Genomic DNA, 26,324 nt, shown 5'->3' on the forward strand with positions numbered 1-26,324 from the left:
GCTTTTGTTCTTTTGAACTGTTAATGTGGTGTATTGCATCGCTTGATTTTCTTATGATGAACAATCCTTGCATAACAGGGATGAAACCCACATGGTTATAGTATATAATTTATTTGACGTGTTGTTTAATATGATTAGCAAGTATTTTGTTGAGTAGATTAGCATCAAGTTTCATTAGAGAGATTAGTCTATAGTGTTCCTTTCTTGCGGTGTCCTCGTGTGGCTTTGGCATTAGGGTGATGTTAGCATCATAGAATGAGTTAGGCATTATTCCCTCCACTTCTATTTTTTGGAAGAGTTTAAGCAGGATTGATGTTAGTTCTTTCTGGAATGTTAATAGAATTCACCTGTGAAGCCATCTGCTCCTGGGCTCTTCATAGTTAGGAGGTTTTGAATGACTAATTCAATCTCATTACTTGTGATTGGTCTGTTGAGTTCATCATCTTCTTCTTTCATCAATGTAGGCTGCTTGTGTGTTTCTAGGAATTCATCCATTTCATCTAAGTTATCCATCTTTTTGGCCTACAATTTTTCAAAGTATCCTCTTATGATCCTCTTTATTTCTTTGGGTCAGTGGTGAAATCTCCTTCCTCATTTCTTATTTTATGTATTTGTATCTTCTCTCTTTTTTACTTTGTTAGTCTAGCTAAGAGTTTGCGAATTTTACTCATCTTCTCAAATAACCAGCTTTTGGTTTTGTTAATTCTTTCTCGTGTTTTTACATTCTCAATTACACATAATTCAGTTCTAATCTTTGTTATTTCCTTCCTTCTGTCTGCTTTGGGATTAATTTGTTATTATTTTTATAGTTCCTCCAGGTGTGCAGTTAGTTTAGGTCTTCGATTTTAGCTCTTTCTTCTTTTTAAATGTAGATATTTAGGGCTATCAGTTTCCCTCTCAGCACTGCTTTAGCTGCATCCCATAAATTTTGATATGTTGTGTTCTCCTTTTTATTCGCTATGAGATCATTACTGATTTCTCTGGCAATTCCCTCCTTGACCCACTGATTGTTTGAGTGTGTTGTTTAACTTCTATATCTTTGTGCCTATTCTGGTTCTCTGCCAGAGAATAAATTTCCAGCTTTCTTCCATTGTGTTCAGCAAAATTGCTTTGTATAATTTCAGTTTTTCTAAATTTGTTGAGACTTGTTCTATGACCTGACATGTGGTCTATCCTGGAGAATGATTCATGAGTACTCAAGAAGAATTTTTATCCTGCTGTTTTGGGGTATAATGTCTATATATGCCCATTATGTCTGATTTCTTGAACATATTATTCAAGATCTTTGTTTCTTTTTTGAGCTTCTGTTGAGATGTTCTGTCTGATGGTGATAATATTGTATTGAAGTTCCCCACTCTGATTGTAGAGGCATTTATTTCTCCCTTTAGTTTTGCCAGTATTTGCCTCAAGTATTTGGGGGCGCCCTTGGAGCTGGTTAGAAGATTTTTCCTTTTCAATATATTTGTGTGGTGTATTACACTAATTGATTTTGTTATGTTGAAACACCTTTGCATACCTGGGATAAAGCCCACTGGATTATGGTGTATAATTCTTTTAATGTGCTTTTGGATTTGGTTAGCAACTATTTTTACATCTATATTCATTAGAGAAATTGCCCAGGGACCTATCCAGCTTTTAACACACCCTCAGACCAAATTTGATGGAGAATAAAGCATTAGAAGGATTTAAAATTGCAATATTTATAAATGGTACAGCAGTAACATCTTTCTATGGACTTTGACATAAAATTTCTTACATTTCAGGTTTTAACTCTACCCCTTCCTCTCCCACTCGGGAAAACATAGTGAAATGCAAATCAAATTAACATTATTATAGGGAAACCCTTAAGTTTGTTCCGATTAATTTTTCAAATATTAAGTATGAACTATGATACTTTACCTCTTATCATAAACAGTTTATGTTTGCTTCATCATAAGACACTCGAGAGTATTATAACACTCTTGTGGAGGCTACAAAGCAAGTAGAGGGTGAGTCATTCAAAGGATGGCTAAAATTCACTCATTCTTGCTTCAACCAGTATTCACACACTTGGAAATCCAGTTCCCAGAGATTCAATCCTATGTACATTTCCAGGGGATGGATGGAGGGGGATAGGGTGTACCTGTAACCTATCCCTAAGAGCAAGAACACCTCACTAGACCAACAGGTGCACAAACCAATGACATCCTGGTAAAAGACATGTTCATGGGAAGACTTCTGATGTAATCTGGTTCTTCTTAACTGAGTGTTGCTAGGTTTTAGGGCAGCAGCTGACATTTCACTCTTATGCTAACATGAGAATTTTCCTACTCCAGAAAAACCTATACCTGCTGAACGCCACCGAGGGTCTAGTCACAGACAAGAAGCTGTGCAGTCACCAATGTTTCCTTCTACTCAGAAGTAAGAATCCTTTCCTTTAAAAATGTTTCCTTTGTGGTTGCAGGAATTAACTCCTGCATTGTTATTCCACACAGTGACACTGGCTTGTAGAGCTCGGTGAAAATCCAATATTTCATTGCTTTACACTTACATTTTTAAAAGGTACTAAGTAAGTAACAACTTTAAAAGAACTGCTCAGAGTTGCAGAGACTTAATATTCAGGTTCCCCTTAATTTTTGGACTTAACTAAAATCTAACACCTTAGTCAAGGCCCCTCCTTTCTCAAAATGAAAGGGAAGAACAATTTTACTTATCTTTAAGTTTCTGGTGCATCTCCTATCTGTGGATATGTTTTATTGGTTATTTATGTGCACTGTTCACAACTATTCAGAGCATCTTCAGTGTAAACAAAAAGTCAAAAAATTTCTATTGTGTTTTACTCTTTAACTAATTTGAAATAATTTCTTTCAGACAAATTCATCAAAAACCTATACCTCTGCCAAGTAAGTGCAATGAAATCATGAACAGTGATATCAGGCGGTGGTTTAAGGGTGAGCCTTGCATCTGATTGACCTGGGTTTTAAACACCGATACTGCTTCTTCCAGCTAGATGATTTTAGTACCCTCTCTAGCCTTTTTGCTCATCTGCAAAATGGGCCTAAGAATATTTATCTCATAGAGTTGTTATGAAAATTAATAGAGTTGAGATAATTTTTACTTTTTTTGTATTGACTTAATATTTTTACTAGTCATGCATTTTTTATATAAACAATGAAACTGTTTTTTTTAACATAAGAACATTAAATAAAACAACTTATTGGAAGTAGCTGATAGAATACTTGTTAGACAGAAACTCCTTAGTAAATTATAACTCTTTTAATTAAAACCAAAATACTTTTTAATTATCATAAAATACATCTACAAAAGCACCCCAAAAAGAGGATTTGGCAAATATGTGGACAATTTTCAATTGCCATAGAAATATGTGAATCAAAAAGTCAGGCTTGTAGACTTTTTAAATGAGAATAATAAACACATTACATAAATAACATGGATAACATAATACTAACATAAAAACATACTTTATGAAAAAGAAGCTTATTTTCCAAAGGAAAAAAATGTTAATGAGTGGCATTATTTTACATTTTTGTACATTTCTTTAATGTCTACAGTAACAGACAGCTGGAGAGACAGCTGGATTCTCTTATCTGCTTCTGCATTCAATGTGTTATAATCTGCTTTTTAATTTTGTTGTTGTTGTTGTTTTTGGTTGAAGTATATGAGCAAAATTGGGTTTCACATAGATACGTATTTGGGAAAGAAAAGACCTTATGGACCACCTGAAAGCATTTTGGGGATCCTCAGGGATACTTGGGACCACACTTTGAGAATCATTGCCTTAATTTTGTGTGTGTATGTGTGTGTCTGTATGTCCCCTGCAATACCTACCACAGTGTTGGGGTAGAGGTATAGTACAACTCAAAAAATAATGAAGATTAGTTGATTTTTTCAAATCCCTTTCAGGATTTCCAGAAGGGGGAAGCCCAACTATGGATGGATTAATACCCAGCTTTTTGTCTAGTTCCAATTTGTCAGAACAGGTATGAAATGAACTCTTATGTCATTAAATTGTTGCCAGTGAACTGCAGAAAAGGACATATCTTCTGAAGAAAGACAATTTGTAGTGAAGCTGGAGAATAGTCTGTATTTTAAGTTGATTTGTGAGTTGCCATTTGCTGTTGGGTATAGAATGCATTTATTTTTTCAATGACTAAGGCCTACCTTCATTTATTCCAATTTGCATTCCAGTTGCCCTGAAAAACTATTTGTGTTTCTTCACAAAACTAGCAAAGTATGTTGTTTTCATTGTTCTTCCTCTCACTTAGATTTTATTTCAACCTTGTAATTTCCTCAGAAAAGATCTGTAGAGGTTTGTGATATTAAAATATATAAAACACAGTAAGTTTAAAAAAAGACAAAGTACTCTTGGGCAAGTCTTCTCTGAACTGCAGTTTTTTCAGCTAAAATAGAGACAATCTCATCTGTCCTTGCGTTCGAAGTAGTTGCAAGAGTAAAATAATATTCATAAAAACACCTGACAAACTATAAAGCACTCCACCAAGCAATAACAATAAGAGCACAATAGAAAGGGAGAACATGACTTATGTAGGAGAAATAATAAATGTTCCAGGAATATAGTAAAAGTTAGTTCTTTCCAAATACTATTTTAAGTTTAGCAGCTAAGGCCAATGGAAAAACAAATAGTCAATTATATAATCCTTATGTTTGATCAAAGAATGTATAAAATTCATTTTTAAATTATTAGGCTAAATGTATTTAGGCCTATCTTGGTAAGGCAAAATGGGTCTTTGTTCCTAGTATACAGAACTTACAGTCACTTAAGGACCATCTTATGCTTAACAAAGCCCTCTATTTCACAGGAAGCTGATGTTCATTGTAAGCCATGGTATGCTGGTTCCTGTGATCGGAAGTCTGCTGAAGAGGCGTTATATAGATCAAACAAGGTTTGATCATTTCTAGTGTCCATATTTTGCCCTCAACTTATGCTAGGCACAATGGCCATTCTGATAATATGCTAATTAAAATAATTGCAATGATTATAAATACATTACTTCCTCAAGAGGGACTGCTATCCCCTCCTCTCTTTCAAACATCTCCTCCTTTGTTTTTCCATCTCATTTCTATGTGTCCTTTCATCTCTCCAAGGACACACAGGCCGGATCTGCTGTGTTCCAAACAGTGGGAAAGAAGTAGGTAGGTGGGGGGAGGTTGGCAGTGGGGGAGGGCAACTATAAGGCTTGGTGCTACATGAGCTCCATCCAGGAGTGAGAAGTGACAGGCTATTTTGGATCACTGCATGGGATAAAAGATGAGGGTCAACATGGCGGAAAAAAACACTTGGAAGTAAATTTTTGGAGAGCCCAACACCAACCATGTAGGCACAATGGGGACAGTTTGGACAATCTAAGATTAGAGTGTCAACTCAAGTCTGGGGTAAGCCCAAAGAAGCCCTCCACACCAGAAACTTTTCTTTCTATACATCTGACTCATTGATTTTTTTCCCTTTTCCTTTCTTTTCTTTTTTGTTACCTGTTCTCCTACAGATGTCCTCTCCTCTTGCCTTTGCCATGTACTGCATGGTTTATAAATTTTCATCACATTCCTAGTAATAATAGGTAATATTTCTTTGTCCAGTATTACACATTATCCCTATGTCATTGTTACCTATCCACCATAAGTCTCTTCATCAGTGCCATTGGAAATTAGTGATGGTTAATCCAATTCATCCAACGAACATTTTCTGACCTACTATGTCAGATGTACTCAACACAGAAGATTCACAGCTAATGAGACAGTCCTTGCTGTAAGGGTACTCACAGACAAGTGAACAAGTTGATGAAATAAAATGTTGTGCATGCTATGATGGTATTTGTAGATTATAGCTGTGCATAAAGGAGGTAGAAGGCAAGTCTACTTGGACCATTGATTAAATTCATTCTTTTCACCATCTATACAACCTAGTCCTGGCTTGGCTTTTTAAAAAATAATCTCATAACCACAGAAATGTTTTAAAAATAAGGAGCGCTCCTGTTCTATCTAGTATCCAAATCCACCAATTACTGATACTGACACATGAATAGGCAGACCAATACAATAGAATAAAATCCAGGCTTCATATGGAAATTATGAATACATGAAATGGTGAATATATGACTGATAGTATCTCAAACCACTATTTTAATTATAGAGATGCCGTAATATGTTTTAATAGCTGGTAGGGCTATCCCCTCTCATAGCTCTTTCTGAAACTAGACAAATTGATATTAAATTTCATATAGAAAAATAAACATGCAAACATGACTCAGTGAGCACCGAAATTAAAGTTTTTATTAGGATTGGATACTGAATTTTGTCAAAGGCTTTTTCAGCCTCTATGGAGATATTAAAATGAGTTTTCTCCTTACATTCATTAATATGGTCAATTACATTAATAGATTCCATATTATTGAACCATCCTACTTGGCCATAGTGTATTACACTCTCAGTGTGGTGTAGGATACAAGATTTTTGTATCCAGTGATAAGTAATATTGGCTTATAATTCTATTTTGTTGTTCTTCCTATTGTGTTTAGGCATTGATGCTATGCTTGCTTCATAAAAATGATTTGAAGACTTTCCTTCATTTTCTAAGCCCCAAGATAATTTATGTAACATTGATATTATGTGATCTATAAAAGTTGATAGAATTTCTCTAAATTCATCTAGATCTGGTATTTTTTTGTGTGCAGTAGTTTCTTGATGACCTTTATTTCTTCCATGTAAATTGGTCTGTTTAGGTTTTCTATCTCTATTGGTGTGGATTTTGGAATACATTATCTATTTCACCTAGGTTTCATAGATGCATCATAGAGGTGTGCATGGAAGTCTCTTTTTCCATTTTTGAAAAACTTCCTATCAACAATTATTTATCATTTCTTATTTTGTATATTTATACTTTCTCCTCATTTCTTTTTAAAATTTTTTATTCTGGTAACATATATAAAACCTAAAATTTCCCCCCTTTTAACCACAATCAAATATGGAATTCAAGACATTAATTATATGCGCAATGTTGTGCTACCATCACCACCATCCATTACCAAAACTTTTCTATACCCCAAAGAGAAACTCCATACTAACTAAGCATTAACTCCCCTTTCTTTATCCCCACCCATCTTCCGTTTCAATGTAAGTTTTGAGGGAAGAATTTTCATCAGCTGAAATGTTTTGATTCATAATTCCATTCTATTCTTATAGTAGTTTTGAAAGGAATTTGACTTTTTTCAATTCATAAGCAACTTATGGGTATGGTTCCTAGATTGAGTGCTTTCTAGGTTTGATCTTAATGTTTCTCTTCACACATTTCTAAATCCTATAAACATAGTATTTTATTTATCACATCAGATAGCCAGCATTGACCTCACTAAGGATTTTTCTATTAGTACATTTTGCTGAAGTCTTTTCTTAGAAAATAATACAAACTCTAATCAGTAATAAAAATTATGTAAATAATTACCGTTTGAATATAATATAGGTTTTCTTCATAAACTGATTTCTAAGCTATGGAAAAGTAAGTAATACTAACCATAATTACATTTTTCTTTCATTAAACAGGATGGATCATTTCTTATTCGGAAAAGCTCTGGCCATGATTCCAAACAGCCATATACATTAGTTGTATTCTTTAATAAGAGAGTATATAACGTTCCTGTACGATTTATTGAAGCAACAAAACAGTATGCTTTGGGCAGAAAGAAAAATGGTGAAGAGGTCAGTAATTTCTCCTTTAATTCAACTCTATAATTATGTATTGAGCACAATGGCATCGTACTGTATGCGGTGGTGGGGATGAGGATAAAGAATACAAGAATACTTGGATCTAAGCTTGTATACATGGAGAACAAGTTAAATACTATATTCATAATACTATGGGAGAATAGAAAGTAGTAAAAACTGGTATAATGTCCTTGTCCCTCTCATCCAACTGCTTAATGGAGTCGGTCTGACCCAAGATTTTAATCCAGGAGAAAATATAAATCAAGACTGAAATGTCAAGTAGAATTAAATTCACAAGAATCAAGGTCTGGGTCCTGATCTCCAAAGTCAAGACCTAGAATCTCAACTCAGACACTATGGTTGGTGACAAGGGAAGGATCTAGAGGAAACCCCAAATCCTGGTGAGCTGAAATGTTGGAATATAGCCCTTGGACTATAATGAGCTCATGGGTCTGCAGCCAGAAAAAACTATCACATGGGTCCTGTCTTAGTTTGCTAGGCTACTATAACCAATACCATAGGCTGATTAGCTTAAAAAATAAGAATTTTGTTTCACAGTTTGGGAAGCTAGAAGTCCAAAATTAAGGTATCAGCAGGCAATGCTGTCTATGAAGTCACTAACATTCTGGTTGTGGCTTGCCAGTAATCTATTACTCTGTTTCTACCTCTTCCATATGATGATCTGACTCCTTCTTTCTCCTCTTCACTCTTCCTATCTTGTTCAATTACCTTTGCTTCTAGGAACTTCAATCATACTGGGTTAAGTCCCATCCTGATTCAATTTAGCCTTATCTCAATAGGATCTTCAAAGATTCTGTTTACAGAGGAGTTCACTTCCACAGGACCAGGAGTTAGGACGTGAATATATTTGTGGGGGACATAATTTGATCCGTAATAGATCCTTAATATTAACCAAACATAAACTTAAACTACTCTTTAATCTGGGCCAAATTCGATGCTTACCATATTCCACTTTGGCCAGTATGTTTTGTTTTATAAAGATTTATTTTATTCCCTCCCCCCCCCCATTGTTTGTGTTTTCTCTTTATTCTCTGTGTCCATTTGCTGTATGCTCTGTGTCTGCTCATCTTCTTTTTAGGAAGCACCAGGAACTAAACCTGGGACCTTCCATGTTGGAGAAAGGAGCTCAATCATTTGAACCACCTCCACTCCCTGCTTTGTTGTCTCTCTCATTGTGTTTCCTCTGTCTCCTTGCTATTTCAACTTGTTGCATCAACTTGCTGTGCCAGCCTGTGCTCACTGTCTTGCTGGTCTTCTCCAGGAGGCACCAGGAACCAAACCCAGGACTTCCCCTATGGTAGGCAGGAGCTCAGTCACTTGAGCCACATCCACTTCCCCCAGCATGTTTTTACAGTTAGCCCTGAAATACGGGTTGCAGTAATCCATGGATGCTCTATAAATGGAGTGATAGTTTTTCTGGATACATTTGGAGCTCCCAAAGGGGCTCTGAACTTCCTTGTCCTTCTAAGAATCTCTGGTAAACAGCAACTCCTCTTAGCCTAGAGTCCTCATCCCTACCTCAGAGTGAACAGATTGGAGCTTCATCCCCTTCCAACACATCCAAACTATGGATATCAAAATAAGTACTATATTATTATCGTAGCATCTGGAAGTACTAGGAGTCCATTAAAACTGTTAAATTATATATAATAAAAAGATCACATCTTCCATAACTGAATACCTGAATGGAAAACGAAAACTTAGATTATATGACATCAACTATGAGGATAACTTGAAAAGTCTGTGTGTCTATATTTGCATGTATATGGGTATAAAAATAATCAATTGGTTAAATGCTTAACTTTTCAGACAATGTTTTGATATTGTGTAGTTACAGTACTTAGTAATTTGACAGCTTTGGCAACTGTCTGCTTTATTTTATTGGCCATGAGATTTTGAGTTACAAGTTTGTTTTCCTGTCCAGATATGGATATTTCAAATATACTGGATTAGTATAGACAGGGAAAAAAGAAGTGAGGGAAAACTGCAACTAAATTGTGCACAACTCTTCTTTCAATTAAATCTCAAATATACTTCAGCTCCACACATCCCTCCCTACTTTGAACATGTCAATACCCAAAACTACAACAAAGAAATACTCAAAACTGTTCAGGGACTGGGGCAGAATGAGACTTTTTTATGTGTACGTATGGCATCCATTTCCTTTGCTTCTTGGGTTTAGAATACTTTTTCTTGGAATCCACTCAGAGAGGTGGTATATCAATGCTATTACATTTCCCTGCCTTGCAACCTATAAATTTAAATTCCAATTGCATTCACTTAACATGTTATGCCAAACTGAATGTCTTTTGGTATTTTTCATAAAATCCTTTCATTGGTAACTTGAAGAGAGCTAAATGAATGAAGAGAAAGTAAGGAATAAAGTAAAAGTATTTGAAGGTCACTCTCTCACCTCTCCTCCCTGACCTAATATTCACATACCCAATTATCTAAAAGACAATGGTTATTTCATTTGAAAATTTGGCCAATATTCCATTTTACATTAGCCAATATATAAATATTTGGAAGTCAACCAAATAATAAGTTTTTAAAAACTTTCATTCCAGTTGTCTTTATACGAAAAATTAAGAGAAAAGTAAAATCAGTTGATAGTAAGGACCAATATTGTATAATTTCATGTATATGAAATACCTAGAATAAGCTAAATGCTAGGATTTCAGGTCCTAAGCCTGGCTGTGGGTGGGAATGGGGAGTTATAGTTTGATGGATACAGAGTTTCTGTTTGGGGTGATGAAAAGTTTTGGTAATGGATGGTGGGACTGGTAGTGTAATAATGTGAGTGTAATTATATCACTGAATTGTACACGATAGTGGTTAAAAAGGGAAATTTTGGATTGTATATATGTTACCACAATAAAAATCAATTTATAGTAATTACTAAATTCATTGCACTGTTGCAAAACAATTACCACTTTTTAAAAAAGCCTTTAAATACATCGGTGACTGTCACTGTGACCTTATGTTTTAGTTTCCTATCTGCTAAAACAAGAACTATACAATGGATTGGCTTAACAGCAATTTATTGACTCACAGTTTCAGAGCCTAGGCTTGCCGCCAACCAGGGTCAGTATCTTCTGGATGGATGGCAGTCTTTGGGGTTCCTTGGCTTTTCTATCACATGGCAACATAGTGACCACATCTTCTCTTTCCTCTTCTGAGTTCTATTGACTTCGAGCTTCTGGCAACTCCCCATGGCTTTCTCTTCTGTGTCCAATTTCCTTTGCTTATAAGTACTTCTCCCATATTGGATTAAGGCCCACCCTCATTCAGTTTGGGCACTTTAACTAATAACATTTTCCAAGGTCCTTTTTACAAATGGGTTCACACCCACACAAACAGGGGTTGGGACCTGAACATGCCTTTTATCAGGGACATGATTCAATTCTCAACACCTTGTAACAATTTTGTATAATCAGTTAAGTTCATTTCGTGGTCAGTGTTAATTTTATTTCTCATTTAAAACCTAGATGATTATTACTTTCAGAAAAGATTTGTGATAACCTTAAGTAAAAACCCATAGACAAGAATTAAACTATGGAAAAAGAAATATGTACTGAGAGGCTAGCATGAAATAGATCATTTAATTAGGAACAAATTTAGCACTAAGCTTACTGGTTGCCAGAGCAGAAATGGAAACATGAGACTTTATAAAGCTTTCCTTATTTGTTCAAAATAAAAACATAAGCTTATCTGAGAAATAACTTTTTCCTGACACTAAATTCTAAGGGACTTTATTATATCAGTCCTTTTATCTAAGACTTGTGTAACATAACAGACATTTGACTTGTAAAGGATGCAGGAAACCTCACCTTATCACAATTTCACATTTTGACACTAAAAATAGCAAAATATTCAAATATTAAATCATAAGTCAGTGAAGTAATTTCTCTAAGTATTTCAGCAAATTGATGTCATCAGCTATTTTTATTTTTAATGACTATAAGACCAGGTCTAACACCTAGGTTACTGCTTTTGCTAAACTAGACTTTTGGGGGCAGAATGTCAAATGGGACCTAGAAAATTTGACTAACTTGAGAAAGTGGGAGAAGGTGGGATCTTAACTGGGCTTTGAAGAACAGGAGGAATAAAGCTTGATGTTAACATAAATATCAATGTATAATTTATCTATGTTTTCTTGCTCTAGTACTTTGGAAGTGTTGCTGAAATAATCAAGAATCATCAACATAGTCCCCTGGTTCTCATCGACAGTCAGAATAACACAAAAGATTCCACAAGACTGAAATATGCAGTTAAAGTTTCATAAAAAAAAAAAAAGTCACTATCATTGTTACAAACATTTCCCCCAAGTTTCTACTTTTGAGAGAATATCTTAAAACTGAAGATGGAGGTAGCTATTGAGGTTATCATCTTTTTCTTTAGAAGAACTCACATAGATTTGTTCTATTGCCTGACCAGATGAACTGTTAATTTGGTGAGGATGAGTTACCATGCTATTAATATTCTTCAAATAAATATCTTTATTTAAAAGAACAGGTGTAAAGTATGTTCAGTAATATAAGAGAATACCATTCTATTTTCAAAATAAGAAATGATACTCACTGATAAAATAAAGCTGCTGGCAATTTCAGCCACCACAGTGGTCACTGGTACACTAATTTGGCTTGGTATCTACTGTCACTGCTTGACAATCGTCTTGGTTACATTTTAATTTATGGAGAGGACATCACCATCCCAGGGTCCACAGAATGGAGGAATAAAATATGGGCTAGAGTGGACTTACTGATATTCTACTATAAAATTATTGTGATGAGTAATAGAAGAAATTTTAGCATTGAGGTGGAGAAAGTGGCCACAGTAGTTGCTGAGGGCAGGGAGAGGGTAGAAAAGATGTGATGTGGGGGAATTTTGGGGATTTTGAGTTGTCCTTAATGATATTGAAGGTCAGATGCTGGACTGTATATATCCTGTCATAACCCACTGAATGTACTGAGGGAGAGTGCAAACAACAGGGTAAACTATTATCTGTGTAGTGCAGCAGTGCCCAAAATGTGTTCACCAAGTGCGATGGGTGTGCCACAATGATGAGGGAGGTTGTTGGTGTGGGAGGAGAAGGGTGGGGGTATGGGGGGTATATGGGAACCTCTTGTATTTTTTAATGTAAAATTTTTTGGTAATGTATATATCTTCAAAAAATACAATTTACAAACATGATGTAGTGGGGGGTGGGGAGTGGGTTATATGATAACCTCTTATGTTGTTTTTTTGTTTTCTAATGTAACCTACCTTGTGATCTATTAACTTTAATTTTAAAAAACCAACTCTAAAAACAAAACAAAAAACAACAAAAAATTCTAATGTGTAGAAAATCAAAATATTATATGATATTTTTAAGTAGCAGGCAAGGAGGTTCTAATGGGACATGTAATTGGATATGAACTTTCTAGAAATTCTTGTCCAGGATTATGTTCTTTGCTTTGTTTATTAAAGATTATATCTTCTTTTACCTGCATGTCTATTAAATGGACCTTAAACCTGACATGAGTTCAAGGTCAGATAAGGGCAAAACTAGCCTAAAAGCCAGTTCCTAGGGAAATATTCCCACAGAACGAGGGCAGAAAAGCAGACAGTCATGAACACAGGATTAGAAGAGATACCATCCTGAGCAGCCATATCCAAGGTCTTAGGTCATCCCAGAAATGTATTAGACTTTGCCATATCAAAGCATTTTTAACTGTATACTCCAGACAGCATTGAAATGATAAAGCAGCTAATTAAGATAAATTTAAATATTAAGTGAGGCGCACACTTGTCACTGAATAAAATAGCAATCTCTAAAAGGATTTTAAAAGGCTAAAGTGTAATGATTTCAGAGTAATTCAGACTCACTTGTAAAGATAATTGTATTAAATTTTAAATGTCAAACTTACATGATTGCTATCTATGTAAATTTTTTTGACCACGAAATCAGTATAAATGGATTTAGGAAATTTTGTATAAGAAAGTTTTGAGTATTTTTTTAAGGAAAACAATGAAATCATTTAGAATATGGCAGAAGGGATAGCTCACAATCCACAATTTAAAGGAGAGTTAATATTTTGTGAAGCAAAGGATCCGTTTGTACTGTGAAGTATCAGTTCTCCAGTTTTTCATTTTCTCTGTGTTGTATGAAGTGTTTTTCTAGGTAAGTAAAGCTGCATTAATTCCATTCACCACCACAGTGACCCTGGCTCCCTAACAACCTTTTCTGTCCCAACCCCATTCTCCTCCAAGTGGCCCATTCCAGCTCAGTGTAAGAGCACAGCCATGGGCTTATACTATTCCAGTTAGTTAGGTGGTGGAAAAGGAAACACTAGCCAGAGAGAAAAGTACATTGGCGAGGAGCTGAAGGAAACAAACCACCTCAGTTGCTGTTTTCTATTTGTTTCAAGAATGCTCTCCCTCCTAGTAGTGGGAATATTGCAAACTAGATTACAACTGGAGTAAGAGGAGGGCTGTTTAAGTTTGTTCAGATGACTAAATGAGATGGAAATGAGATGAGATGATCTTAAAATATTATTTCTCAATTTTCCAGTTATGAAGGGAACTATGCACAAATCAATAAACATCAAAATCAACAAAGGTGATCCTATTCTATCTCTTCTGCCAATGCCATACTCTTAAATACCAACAAATGATGCCCTGAAAACTCCCATAGCAAATTTTGCCAGGTCAGATCCCTAAAAGAGTCAAGGCACTTTGCCAAGAATAGGGACCCTGATCAGTGGCTAATACAAGGCCTCATATTATTAGAAATTGTTCCCTCTGATTCTATTTCTTGGAAGAGGTTATAGGTCAGGCTTTCTTAATAAGGGGTCCATGAGCTTGAATTTAAATTCAAAAAAACATTATTCTTGTGGGGATGTGTTGGTGTGGGTGTGATACATTTTAAAAATAATACACAGTTTAGTGTGGACTTAGTAAGGGGTCCATGGTTTTCACCTGACTGGCAAAGGAGTCTGGAACAAAAAAGGTTAAGAACCCCTGTTGTAGAGAATTGGTATCACTCTTCTTTAAATATTTAGAATTCACCAGTGAAACCATCTAGGCCTGGTACTTTGTTTTGAAAAGTTATTAATTGCTGATTGAATTTCTTTAATGGATATAGGCCTTATCTATTTTTCCTTGTGTATGATTTGGTAGATTGTAACTTTCAAGGAATTGGTCCATTTTATCTAAGTGGTCAGATTTAAAGATATAGAATTGTCCAACTCCATGAATTGAACAACTCAAGAATTATTGTTTTATTATTCTTTTAATGTTCATGGAATTAGTAGTGATGGTCCTCACTTTCATTTCTGATATTACTAATTCATGACTTTTTTCCTTGGTTAGTCTGGTTAGAGGTTTATCATTTTCTTGGTCTTTTCAAACAGCTTTTGGTTTCATTGGTTTTCTCTATTGTTTTTCTGCTTTTGAGTTCATTGATTTCTGTTAGTTTTTATTATTTCTTTTGCTTACTTTAGATTTATTTTGCTTTGCTTTTTCCAATTTCCTAAGATTGATTCTGGATCTTCTCTTATATGCATTCAATGTTATGTTTCTTTCTAAGCACTAGTTGTACTGTATTCCACAAATTTTGATAAAGTTTTATTTTTTAGATTTCTCCCCCCGCCCCCCACCAGTTGTTTGTTCTCTGTGTCTATTGGCTGCGTGTTCTTTGTCCGCTTCTGTTGTCAGCAGCATGGGAATCTGTGTTTCTTTTTGTTGCGCCATCTTGTGTCAGCTCTCCGTGTGTGTGGCGCCATTCTTGGGCAGGCAGCACTTTCTTTCGCGCTGGGTGGCTCTCCTTACAGGGCACACTCCTTGCGCGTGGGGCTCCCCTACGCTGGGGACACCCCAGCGTGGCACGGCACTCTTTGCGCGCATCAGCACTGGGCATGGGCTAGCTCCACACGGGTCAAGGAGGCCCGGATTTGAACTGCAGACCTCCGATGTTGTAGATGGACACCCTAACCACTGGGCCAAGTCCACTTCCCTGTATTTTCATCTTCATCTAGTTCAGAGTATTTTTTAATTTCTGAGGCTTCTTTTTTGACCCATGTTATTTAGAAGTGTTATTTAATCACCAAATATTTTTGGATCTTCCCAGCTGTTATTGCTTTCTAACTTGAATTCTATCAGTTTTTGTTGCATGCATTTTGAAGGTCTGTTGTTACACAAATTAAGAATTGTTATGTCTTCCTGGATAACTGATCTCTTTATCATTATATAATGCTTCTCTTTATCCCTGATAATTTTCCTCATTTGGGTATCCGCTTTGCCTGACTACAATAGCTACTCCAGCTTTCTTTTTACTTGATGAGTGTTAGCACAGTATATCTTTTTCCATTCCTTTACTTTTACTCTGTCTTTATAGTTAAATAGGTTTTTTTTAGACAATTAGTTGGGTCTTTTTTTTTTTAAGACTCTGGAAGTCTACCTTTTGATTGGTATACTTAGACCATTCACATTTAAGGTGATTATTGATATGATTGTATTAATATCTACTATATATCTTTTTGTCTTCCACTCTTTTTCTGCCTTCCCGTTTGTTTTGCATTTAATGTTTCAATTTTTCTCTCCTCTCTGCATATCAATTATTTTAAAAATTATTTTTGATTGCACTAGTTTGCAAGATACATCCACAGCTAATCTAAGTCCACTTTCAAATAGCACTATACTTCTTTCCATGTAGTGCAGGTAACTTATCAGTGTATTACCATTCCCCCCTCATGTTCCTTGTAAAATTGCTGCCATTATGGATAAGTGAAATGACATCCAGTATATTTTTGCTATTACTTTTATTTTAGATCAGTTAAAAATGAGAAAAAAAGTATTCTACTTGAACTTAATTTATTCCTTCCTGAACACTCTTCATGGAGATCAAGGTTTCCAACCTAAAATCATTCTCCTTCTCTTTGAAGAACTTGTAACATTTCTTGCAAGGCAAGTCTACTGACAACAAATTCCTTCAATTTCTGTTCCTCCAAGAAAGTATTTCCTCACTTTTGAAGGATGATTTTGCTGAGTACAAAATTCTAGGTTGGTGATATTTTTCTTTCAATAACTTAAATATTCCACTACACTTTTTTCTTGCTTGCATGATTTCTGAAGTACAATCTAATTCTTATCCTTGTTTCTCTATTGATAAGGTGCCCTACACCACCCTTTGGCAGATTTTGTCTGAATTTTCTGTAGTTTGAATATGGTATGACTAGGTGTAGGGTTCTTGTATTTATCCTGCTTGGTGGTCTTGCAGTTTCTGGGTCTGTGATTTCATGCCTATCATTTAATTCTGGAAAATTCAGACATTATTACTTCAAATATTTTTTCCGTTCCTTTCTCATCCCCCCTCCCCTCTGGTATTCCCAATAAATTTGTTGTAACTTTGTTTGTCCCACAGTTCTTGGATATTCTTTTGTCTTTTTCCTTATTTGCACTTTGCATATCCGTTTTGGAAGTTTCTACTGATACGTCTTCAAACTAATCGATACTTTTGTCAGCTGCATCATCTACCAATGCACCCATCTGTTAACAGTGCTCTTGATTTCCAGTATTTCCTTTTGATTCTTAATCACTCTGCTTACATTACACATGTTCTTGCATGTTCTTCACCTTTTCCATTAAAGCTTAGACACTCAATTATTTTAAATTTCTGGTCTTATTCCAACATCTCTGCCATATCTGCATAGTTCTTATGGTTGCTCTCTTCAGACTTTTTTGCCTTTAATCATGCTTTGTAATTATTTGTTGAATGCTAGTAAAAAAAACTGAGATAATCAGACACTTATTTAGTGTGAGGTATTATGTTTATCTTGAGTTAGGCTGTATTTACTTTTTGCTATAGCTATAGGTATCAGAGGTTATAATTTCTTCTGGTGTTGTCTCCCCTGTTGTCTTTGGATTTCCTAGAACTTCCTTCTTAAATAAGGTTTCAGCCTTGCAGTTCTTTTCAGTTGCAATCTTATTATACAGGAGCCTTATTGATGTTATAAGGTGTGGGGGGAAGGAAGATGCTATCTAATCTTATGAATTGTGTCTTCATCTTTTAGTGAGCTTGTGCAACTGGTCTGTGACTTTCACATGAGCTTCTGAGCAATTTCCCCCTCCCCATTGGAGGGGGCTTGAATTGGGTATTTCCCTACCATATCAAAGGCTAGAGGAAACTGGAATTCAGAATTTCCTTTCCCCCAGAAATTTCTGATAAAACCCACCTTGATTGGACTCTGGAAAACAGTCTCTCTTGATGGTAGTTCTTTGGTAAGAACAGATGCTCTGAGTATATTTCAAAATGGTTACTTTCCCCCTTCCCTTCAGGTGCTAAAACAAGGAAGAAATACCAATACCCCAACCCAAATCAGTCCTAAACCAAATTAAGGAATTAGCAGATACACAATGGTGAAATGGAATCACTTAAAAAACAAACAAAAACAAGCAAGAGTTAGCTATTTGGAATGCAAAATATTGTCTTCATCACACTTCCATTTCAATATTTATCCCCCACATTCCAAAAAACCTGTAACTCTTTTTCTTAAGAGTTATTACACATGACTGAAAGAACTAGTTTTTAGGTCTATTTCCCATTGTACCTGGACATAACAGCAGTCCTGACTGACTTTCATTTTTAATCTTTCCCTAAATTGTATTACTATTACATAATCTACCTACTTTACCCATTATTTTTGTTACATTTACAATATTTTAATTTTTATACACACACAATACTGGCAACTTTATATATATTTTAATTTTTATACTTTCTTTTATACAGCCTGGTATATTTAACAAACAACTGTATCAAACTGATTTTAGAAAAAGCAGACCCTTAATGAAACTAAGGCAGGTGGTTAATAAATTATGGCCTGTGGACTAAACCCAGCCTGTTGCCTGTTTCTGCAAATATTAAAACATTTGTTTACACATTTATCTATTGACTGCTTTTGCATCATTAGAATTACTGATAAAGGCTCAAAGCCTGGAAAACCTAAGGTAGTATACTATCTCTTTGCCTTTACAGAAAAAAACAATGAAGACTTAATGAAAAATTTTTTCCTAAAAACTATTAGATTTCAATCTGTGCTACTCAATTCTCAGTAAGATAGAAAAGCATATATATAGTCATTTATATACATATATATTAAATATATGAATGCCAATTAATGGGAGGCCCAATTCAAAGGAAACAAACAGGAAAAAGTAAACCAATTCCTGGCCCTGAAGTGGGGATTACAAAAATAAAAGTAACACTTCCTCTTGTAATAAAACTTCAAACAAATGAATATCATATTTTGAAGGGCCATCTTTTGCTCAGTTTCAGCCAGGAAAAAAGAAAGGTTAAATTTCTCTGCTCTGGAAATAGGAAGATCCAAGCAGGTTTGCTTCCTTCAGAATAACCTAGGATAGCAAAAACAGAATAGGTTCTGACTGGAGTATCTGGGTCATGAAACATATTTTGAATGGCTTTTAAAATGTTAAGGCAAAGGTGTCAGTATGTAGCTCAACATTAGATTTTTTCACTGATATTGCTATCCTAACAAAGAAATGTTATTTTTATAGCACTTCAAATATTGGCAAGATGGTTCCTTCTTTGTTCTCCCTGTTCACAGAAGATGCCTTACAAAAGGTCTATCCATAACAGAACATTTCAATTTTCTTGATGTTAGGGTACTGAAGTGCCCAAGCTTTTTTAATGGCTTAACTTGCAAACACAAATGAAGTAAAATTATGGTAAAGTTACCCTCCTCAAACAAAGTATCACTTATGATTTTGGAGGTGTATGGGTATGGGAACCCCACACTTTATTATGCATAAAAAAAGACTTTGAAAATCTAAGTATTTTCCATTAGAATAAAATTCCCATTAGATTTTAGCACAGTAAAAAAAATTCCTGGATAAACACAATCTTCAGATAAATTTAATTGAAGAATTTGTTACAGAAATTAGCAATACTTGCCATTCTTTAAACATCACACACATTATTAATATATACTGTATATTTCGAATGGACTCCATTCTTAGGCTCAATTTAAGAAACACAATTTAACAATTTTTATACAAAAAATATTTCACTAAGAAAGTAGACAAACTGCACAAAAACAGTACAATATAATGTGCATAGCAAGATAGCTTGAAGTATCTACATATGGCTTTCTTGAAAATAAAACTATTGGGGAAATGGACCCATTTGGGACCTACTGTTACAGTTGACATATGTAAACTGTTTCACATCTTTTAGGCACTTGCTAACAATAGTGTTCAATCCCTGAAAAATGAATTTACAAAAAAAAAAAAAATTCTACATCTGAAATAAAAACAAGAAAATAACATGGGTAAAGTCTTATATATTTCTTTTAAATTAAACAATCAGTTTTATTAGTGCATGCACAGAACTAAACTGAAAAAAAAAACTTATGCTAAAAACCTTCTGTGCAAAATTTACATATCAAAATGAAAGGTACAAAAATATGTACAGGTTTAAATTCTTTGTTATATACAGAAAAGAAGCCCTGAAGTTTTAATTCAATCAATGAAAATGTCATAACACGTTTAGTAACAATGTAACAAAAATCATATAGCATGTAATTCTGCAATATAAGAACTCCATTATCCAATGAGCCAATAAAATTTAATACAAAAATTACAAAGTGGAATTTTAAACCTATGATTCTTGCATTGTTCTGAAAATATCCACTTAAAAAACTTTCCCTGTTGGGTTTGTCCCTAAGGAATCTGTCCTGAAGTTTTATGCACTGTCACTGAGTACACTCTTAATGCTTCCCCGTTTTTGACTGTCAACAATCAGTAAATAACTTACTCTGGGTTGTTAACCACATGAAAAGTTGCTAATAAAAATGATTTGCTTCAATTTGGACAAGTTCAGATACTAAGAGTAACTAAAACAAAAATCTGATTTGCTTTGCTAACTTTGCTTCAAAATATTGCTTCTATAAATTTTTAATTTTCAAGAAAAGCCATTCCCTTTCAAGTGCTCCTGTGACAACTCTTTTTAAAGAGATGGTAACCAACAAAAAAAACCAGCCATTTGGTTTATGGGGGAGGAACAACTTAAACCAGATAAGCATAGTTCTTTGCAAGGCGACCGCGACCACTAAGGAATATATTCAAATTCAGAAATATGTTCAAGGTCTTCAACTGGACATTAAACTACTAAGAAAATGCAATTCTTCTCTTGAGGATGACACCTACTACAATGCTTGACATAACCATTTAGAAAGAGTAAGAAAATTACCTTGGGAGAATGTGCCAATCTCTGACATGGGTCACAACTTAATAAGAAAAAAGATTCAGTAAAAATCTGCTTTAGATTTACTTGCCCAAAACTTTTCAAGCATTGTACGAGGTGTTAATGGCAGCAGATTAAACATCCTTTCAAATGAGGCTACACCCTTCAAAAGAACTACATTTATGAGATGTAGAGTAAGTTTTTTATTCAAACTCAGTATATCTGCACAAATGATGAAAAACTCCCTCATTGCCAAGATGTGAGTTCTCATCTTCAGAGGAGCTATACTTACCAGATTAATAAACCTGGTGGAAGAAGAGAGGGATGGGGCTACCCACCATCATTACCCTTGACTAAAGAGTCACAAATAATTTTAATATAAACTGGGAAAAGAAAGCCGTTTTATCAAAATTTTCTTTAGCCCTAACTTTCAAAGAATAGGCATTAAAAAAAAAAAATTAAACCAAGTACATCTGTGCTGTGACTAGTTTCTTTCAAAATTTATGCACACAGTGGTTATATTTTCAAATATTTAACATAAAACTTTTGTTCTTCCACTGAAATATAACCTACTTTAAAAATAATTAATTTCAGCTACCATCATGAAGTGGAGAAAGGTCTGAATTATGGTAATCAACCCAGTGTTTTCCTTCTAAGATAACTTCATCTTTCTTTTTATTGGTAATTATGTAAACTATTCTAACGTATTCCAATCTCGAGTAGCTTCCATTAAATGTCTCTGCCCATGACCAGCCCAAACATCCTGATTGTCAAAGACTCTACCACAAAACCAACAGTTAAACTTATTAGCCTTCAGAACATTTTCAGAGGTAGTTTTCACAATCTGATAATTGTTTTTGCTTGTCTTTTTAAGTGTTAATTTTAACACAAATCTTTCCTTCACAGAATTAACAGGTTTAAATGTTTTGTGCCTCTTGGAAAATTCATCATAAGGTGTTTCAGAAGAGATACAACAAATGGGTTTCAGTAAAGCATCGACAGTTTTTTTTGACAATAAAACCTTAAGTACACGTCCATTAAATTTAGCAATAGTTTTCATTACATTTACCACTTCTGGTGCATCTGCATCAGGATGGTTCAAAACTACAACTGGTTGGTTTCTCCTTGGACATGTCACAAGCTGTTTGGAACTAAAAGGGAAAATCCTCAAAGTTCTGACTGAATCTTTTGAAAGTCTAGGTCTGTAAAGCCCAAATGTTTGATGGAAATCTCCAGGTTTAGCCTTTTCTTTACACTTTCTATGCAATGTTGCTTTTTTCCTAGGAGGTTCTTGGTAATTGTCCCTACATTTTCGTTTACACTTTCTGTTTCTAGATGCAAAGGGAGTTTCAGAATCTTTACTTCTTACATGAGATTTTGTTCTTGAAAAATTTTTTTTGGAAGCCATTTTTCTATTGAAGCTTTTCTCATGTGGACAACTGGTCTTATGCCTTAATGCTCTGGTCTCTGGAAAGTTGGCATTACACACTGACTCCTGAGGAGTTTCTGAGGATGTTGTTGTAGAAGTTATCACAATTTCATTTGCTGGCATCAGATCATCTAGTAAGAAGGGTAAGGCATCTCGAGAAGATCCTGGTTCTTTCTGCTCTCCTGTAGTCTGAGTAGATGGTATATCATCTTTTTGCAATGAGGATGCAGAGTTGCTTACTGACTGATTATTAGTAGTACTCACATTTAAAACAGGATTTAAAATTTTCAGCAATATTTTTTGTGTTGTTCCTTCAGGTTTCTTTGGCTGTATATTTTGGTAAGTACTATTTTGGACTAACTTAGGCTTAAGCAGCTCAGTTTTATTTGGCATCACACACTTCAAAAAAACAGCTTGTTTACCATCAGGCAAGAAGGTATAAAGTGGTGGTTTTGGCAAAACCCCATTCTGTGGTCTTACTGAATCCAAGATATTCAACTTACTTCCCCGATGTTCAGATAGCATATTAGGAGTCGGAACTGCTTTCACTGAAGAATTTGCTGATGTTTGAATAACACAAGAGCCTTTCAATGGCAAAGTATTTTCTGAATTACTTTTCATGCTCAAACAACTGCCAATGCTGGAACAAAAAGCAGGTGTAAGACAATTATTGTTTGATTCTACCTTTAAAAGAGGTGTTCTGCAAGGCTCCTTTGTCATAGTTCCACCGCAAGCTTGTGCACTCTCACTTTTAACACTGGAAACACCTTCAAGCTTCCCATTATTAATTGTTAAAATCATCCCAGGCTTCTTGTTTAAAAGAAGAGAAGCAGGTACACTTTGTGTATTAACCACTGGAAGTGGTCTTCCTGAAACCACATGTAATCCAGTCTTGTTAGCAATGTGCAATGGTACAAAAAATCCTTTTGGAGTCTGAACAAATATAGCCTTTTTTGGTTCTGCATTTAGAAATGGAGTCTGCATATATAAAGAACCTAAATTTTGTGTAGTTGCTCGTAGTTTGTCCTTTACAAGCTGCTGTGTTATTATCGCATCTGACTGAGTCTTAAGTAATGTGCCAATACCTGAAATTCTAGGTGTCTTCTCTGAATCTCTCAGATCCTGTGGAACCGATAACACTTGTTTTTCTTTTCCATTCCATTTTAAATTTACATCACTTGTAGGCACATTAATACCCACACTGCCAGATGGAACTGGTAAGATGCCTTGCACTTTCAAGTCTTTTGAAGATGCAACTATTTTGCTTTCTTCCTCATGTTTCTGAAATGACTGATCACAATGAAGCGGCAGGCATTTATCTGGAGTATTATTAGAGTCTTGTTTAACATCAGATTTTGTTTTTAATCCATCTTGAAGTAACTGGTTTACTTCAGGAGGCAAAAATTCTGATGCCTGCTGGCTCTGGAGAGAGAAAACAGATGTAATTCTAGGCATCATAGGCGAATCAACACTAGAAATGTCATCCCATTTAGATTTTCCAGTCACACTCTCTAAATTTTGATTTTCATTAGTGTATAGGTTCTGACCATCAATGTTTTGTCCTTTCTCTAACACACACTGTTCCTCCATTTCAGCCTGTGTTTTTAAAGTACCATCTTTCGTATTGAAAAGGCTAATAGATGCTAACAGACTATCTGGGTTTGAGCTCTCCTTCCTCACTAGGGATAAAACGGATTCACTTATTGGCTGCTGAACAATAGTTTTACTTGATGAAGATTCTCTCTGATTTTCATACATTGCTGTTCCTGAAAATCTACGACGTTTATTAGAATTATTCACTTTTGAGTAATTATGAAAAGGTAATGAACCTTGGTTAGACAATTCAACAGGCAATTCAGAGTTAATATAATTAATGCAATAGTTATGCATATCTCCACTGTTATATGCATTTGGTTTCGTAGTATAGTTGACTTTATCTGGACTCTTAATGACGGCAGCTGGTACCTGAGAGTGACTCTGAGTAATATGATTTCCCCAAAAGCCAACATTATCTCTTGTTTCAACTTTTGTGGTCAAATTCACTGATGTTTTAACCAATTCCAATGTTGCTGGCAAAGAAGATACAGTTTTTTCATCATCCACTGACTGAGGCTTATTACCTGTTTGAGATATTAAAGCCATTTCTTTTTCTAATGATACTTTTCCAGAAACTTTAGGAGGTGAACATAAAAATGGAGTAGTTGCTTTCATGTAATCTGTGTCACTTAACTCAGTCGTTATTCCAGTAGTGTCCAAAGTCTGGGGCTGCAAATGGGCAGTACTGTCTTTTGTAGCATCTGACTGTGAGTATGGTGAATATAAATTTTGTTTATTGGTAGGCAGCAATTTTATTACAATATGTTGTTTTCCATCTACCATTTTGAAGTGCATAAACTTAGCACTATAGTTAGCAGGAGCTGTTAGTTTACCATTTTGCACCATTATCACTGTAGGTACTTGTACAGCTGTCTTCAAGAAACCGGAAGTAGAATTTGATCCCTCTTCTGCTTTATTACACTGCCCAATGGAGAAAAGAGTTGGCTTCTCTGACTCTGACTCAATAGGCTTATCATTATTCTTCTCATAGTGTATTCTGTCAGCCTTTTCTTCATTTAAATGTTCTTTAACAAGACGACTCAGGTCTTCAGATTTAGCTTGTGTTTTGGTCATTTTTTTAAGCACTTTTATGTTTTCGTCAATATGTCTGTCACTTCCATTATTAACTTTCTTACGTATCCAGAATGTTTTCCTTGATGCACCTATTTTGTATCTTTTCAGTATTAGTTTAAGTCCTGCTGAAGTCTTTGCCATTCTTTTTTCATATTTGTCTTTTTCCAATTTTTCTTTCGCATATAAATGTTCTTTGTGAAACGTTATAACATGTCTTACAAGGTACTCTCTCCTGATGGCACCATAGCCACAATATTGACAAGTAAAGGGCATTGTACCAGAATGAGCATGCAGGTGCTTCTGAAGTTCTCCTTTGGTAAAATATACATGATGACATTTACCACATTTATACTGTATTTCACCATGTCTATGAATGTGTTGAACAAATGTGCCAACATCCTTGGTGCAGAATTTGCACCTTTCACACTGAAAATGACCATTAACACAATGTGTGGATGTGAAATGCTTTGTCAAGTTCAATAAAGTATATACACTCCCATTGTTACAAATGTCACATTTTACTAACGTGCTTCTATGGGTACGTCTGTGTTGTTTAAATACCTGGAAGTCATTTGCTGAAAAGCTACACATTTCACAAGGATATGAAGGTAATTCACCATAGTGCCACATTTGAAAGTGTTTCTGCAAATCATTTGGGCTATATCGAGTGTTGTCTCGGCATTTTGAACAGCTGAAATTGAGTATTTTTGCAGACATTTTTAAACCCTCTTCATCAGCTCTCTCAGACTTATGGGGCAAAATACATTCCTCTACACAGTTTACCATTTTTATACTAACAGATTTTCTTGCCGTCTGTAGTTTACCCTGAAACAATTTTCTGTATTTATCGATTTCATGTTTCAAAAAAATTTCATTTGGAATATTTATCTTCGGCAAGTCAATTTTCACATTTTTTAGTTCATGATGTAAGCTACCTTCTGAAATACTTGGTTTAGGTATTGATCTGGCAATATCAAATATCTCATTTTTCAAATCATAATCTTTTGGTAAAGCAGTTGGTTTTTCATCACAAAATAACTGTTTCTGTTCAGATGGCATGATTTAGCAAAAAAAAATCCCAATTTTTTTCCTGAAAAACTCTTGAAGTTATTCGTAATTTAAACAGGAAACAATACTGTGCTGACACATCTTCAAAATACCAGGATTTTTTCCACGTTAACTCACCTGAAATTAAACAAAAAATTGAAACTTTCATCACAAAGTTATCAGTGAATTTCATATTCA

General features: G+C 34.9%; 2 protein-coding genes across 8 annotated transcripts in view; one reads left to right on the top strand and one right to left on the bottom strand.

Moving 5' to 3' along the window:
• Positions 1-13,222, top strand: part of BLNK (B cell linker) — a 90,049-nt gene extending 76,827 nt beyond the window's left edge. For both annotated transcript variants that reach the window (XM_004456971.5, XM_071215750.1), the window contains 6 exons: positions 2,316-2,400; positions 2,851-2,882; positions 3,904-3,980; positions 4,821-4,904; positions 7,555-7,710; positions 11,903-13,222. In XM_004456971.5, the coding sequence (XP_004457028.2) occupies positions 2,316-2,400; positions 2,851-2,882; positions 3,904-3,980; positions 4,821-4,904; positions 7,555-7,710; positions 11,903-12,022 (554 nt within the window). In that variant the 3' untranslated portion in view covers positions 12,023-13,222. The remainder of the gene's footprint in view (positions 1-2,315; positions 2,401-2,850; positions 2,883-3,903; positions 3,981-4,820; positions 4,905-7,554; positions 7,711-11,902) is intronic.
• A 6,407-nt stretch (positions 13,223-19,629) lies between these two features.
• Positions 19,630-26,324, bottom strand: part of ZNF518A (zinc finger protein 518A) — a 69,895-nt gene continuing 63,200 nt past the window's right edge. For all 6 annotated transcript variants that reach the window (XR_011649021.1, XM_071215749.1, XM_004456970.3 and 3 more), the window contains one exon: positions 19,630-26,264. Coding sequence is in view for 5 of the 6 variants with exons in the window: in XM_071215749.1 (XP_071071850.1) it covers positions 21,675-26,138 (4,464 nt within the window). In the remaining variant the exon portion in view is untranslated. The remainder of the gene's footprint in view (positions 26,265-26,324) is intronic.

This window comes from Dasypus novemcinctus, chromosome 6, assembly GCF_030445035.2.
Source record: "Dasypus novemcinctus isolate mDasNov1 chromosome 6, mDasNov1.1.hap2, whole genome shotgun sequence".
NCBI lineage: Eukaryota > Metazoa > Chordata > Mammalia > Cingulata > Dasypodidae > Dasypus > Dasypus novemcinctus.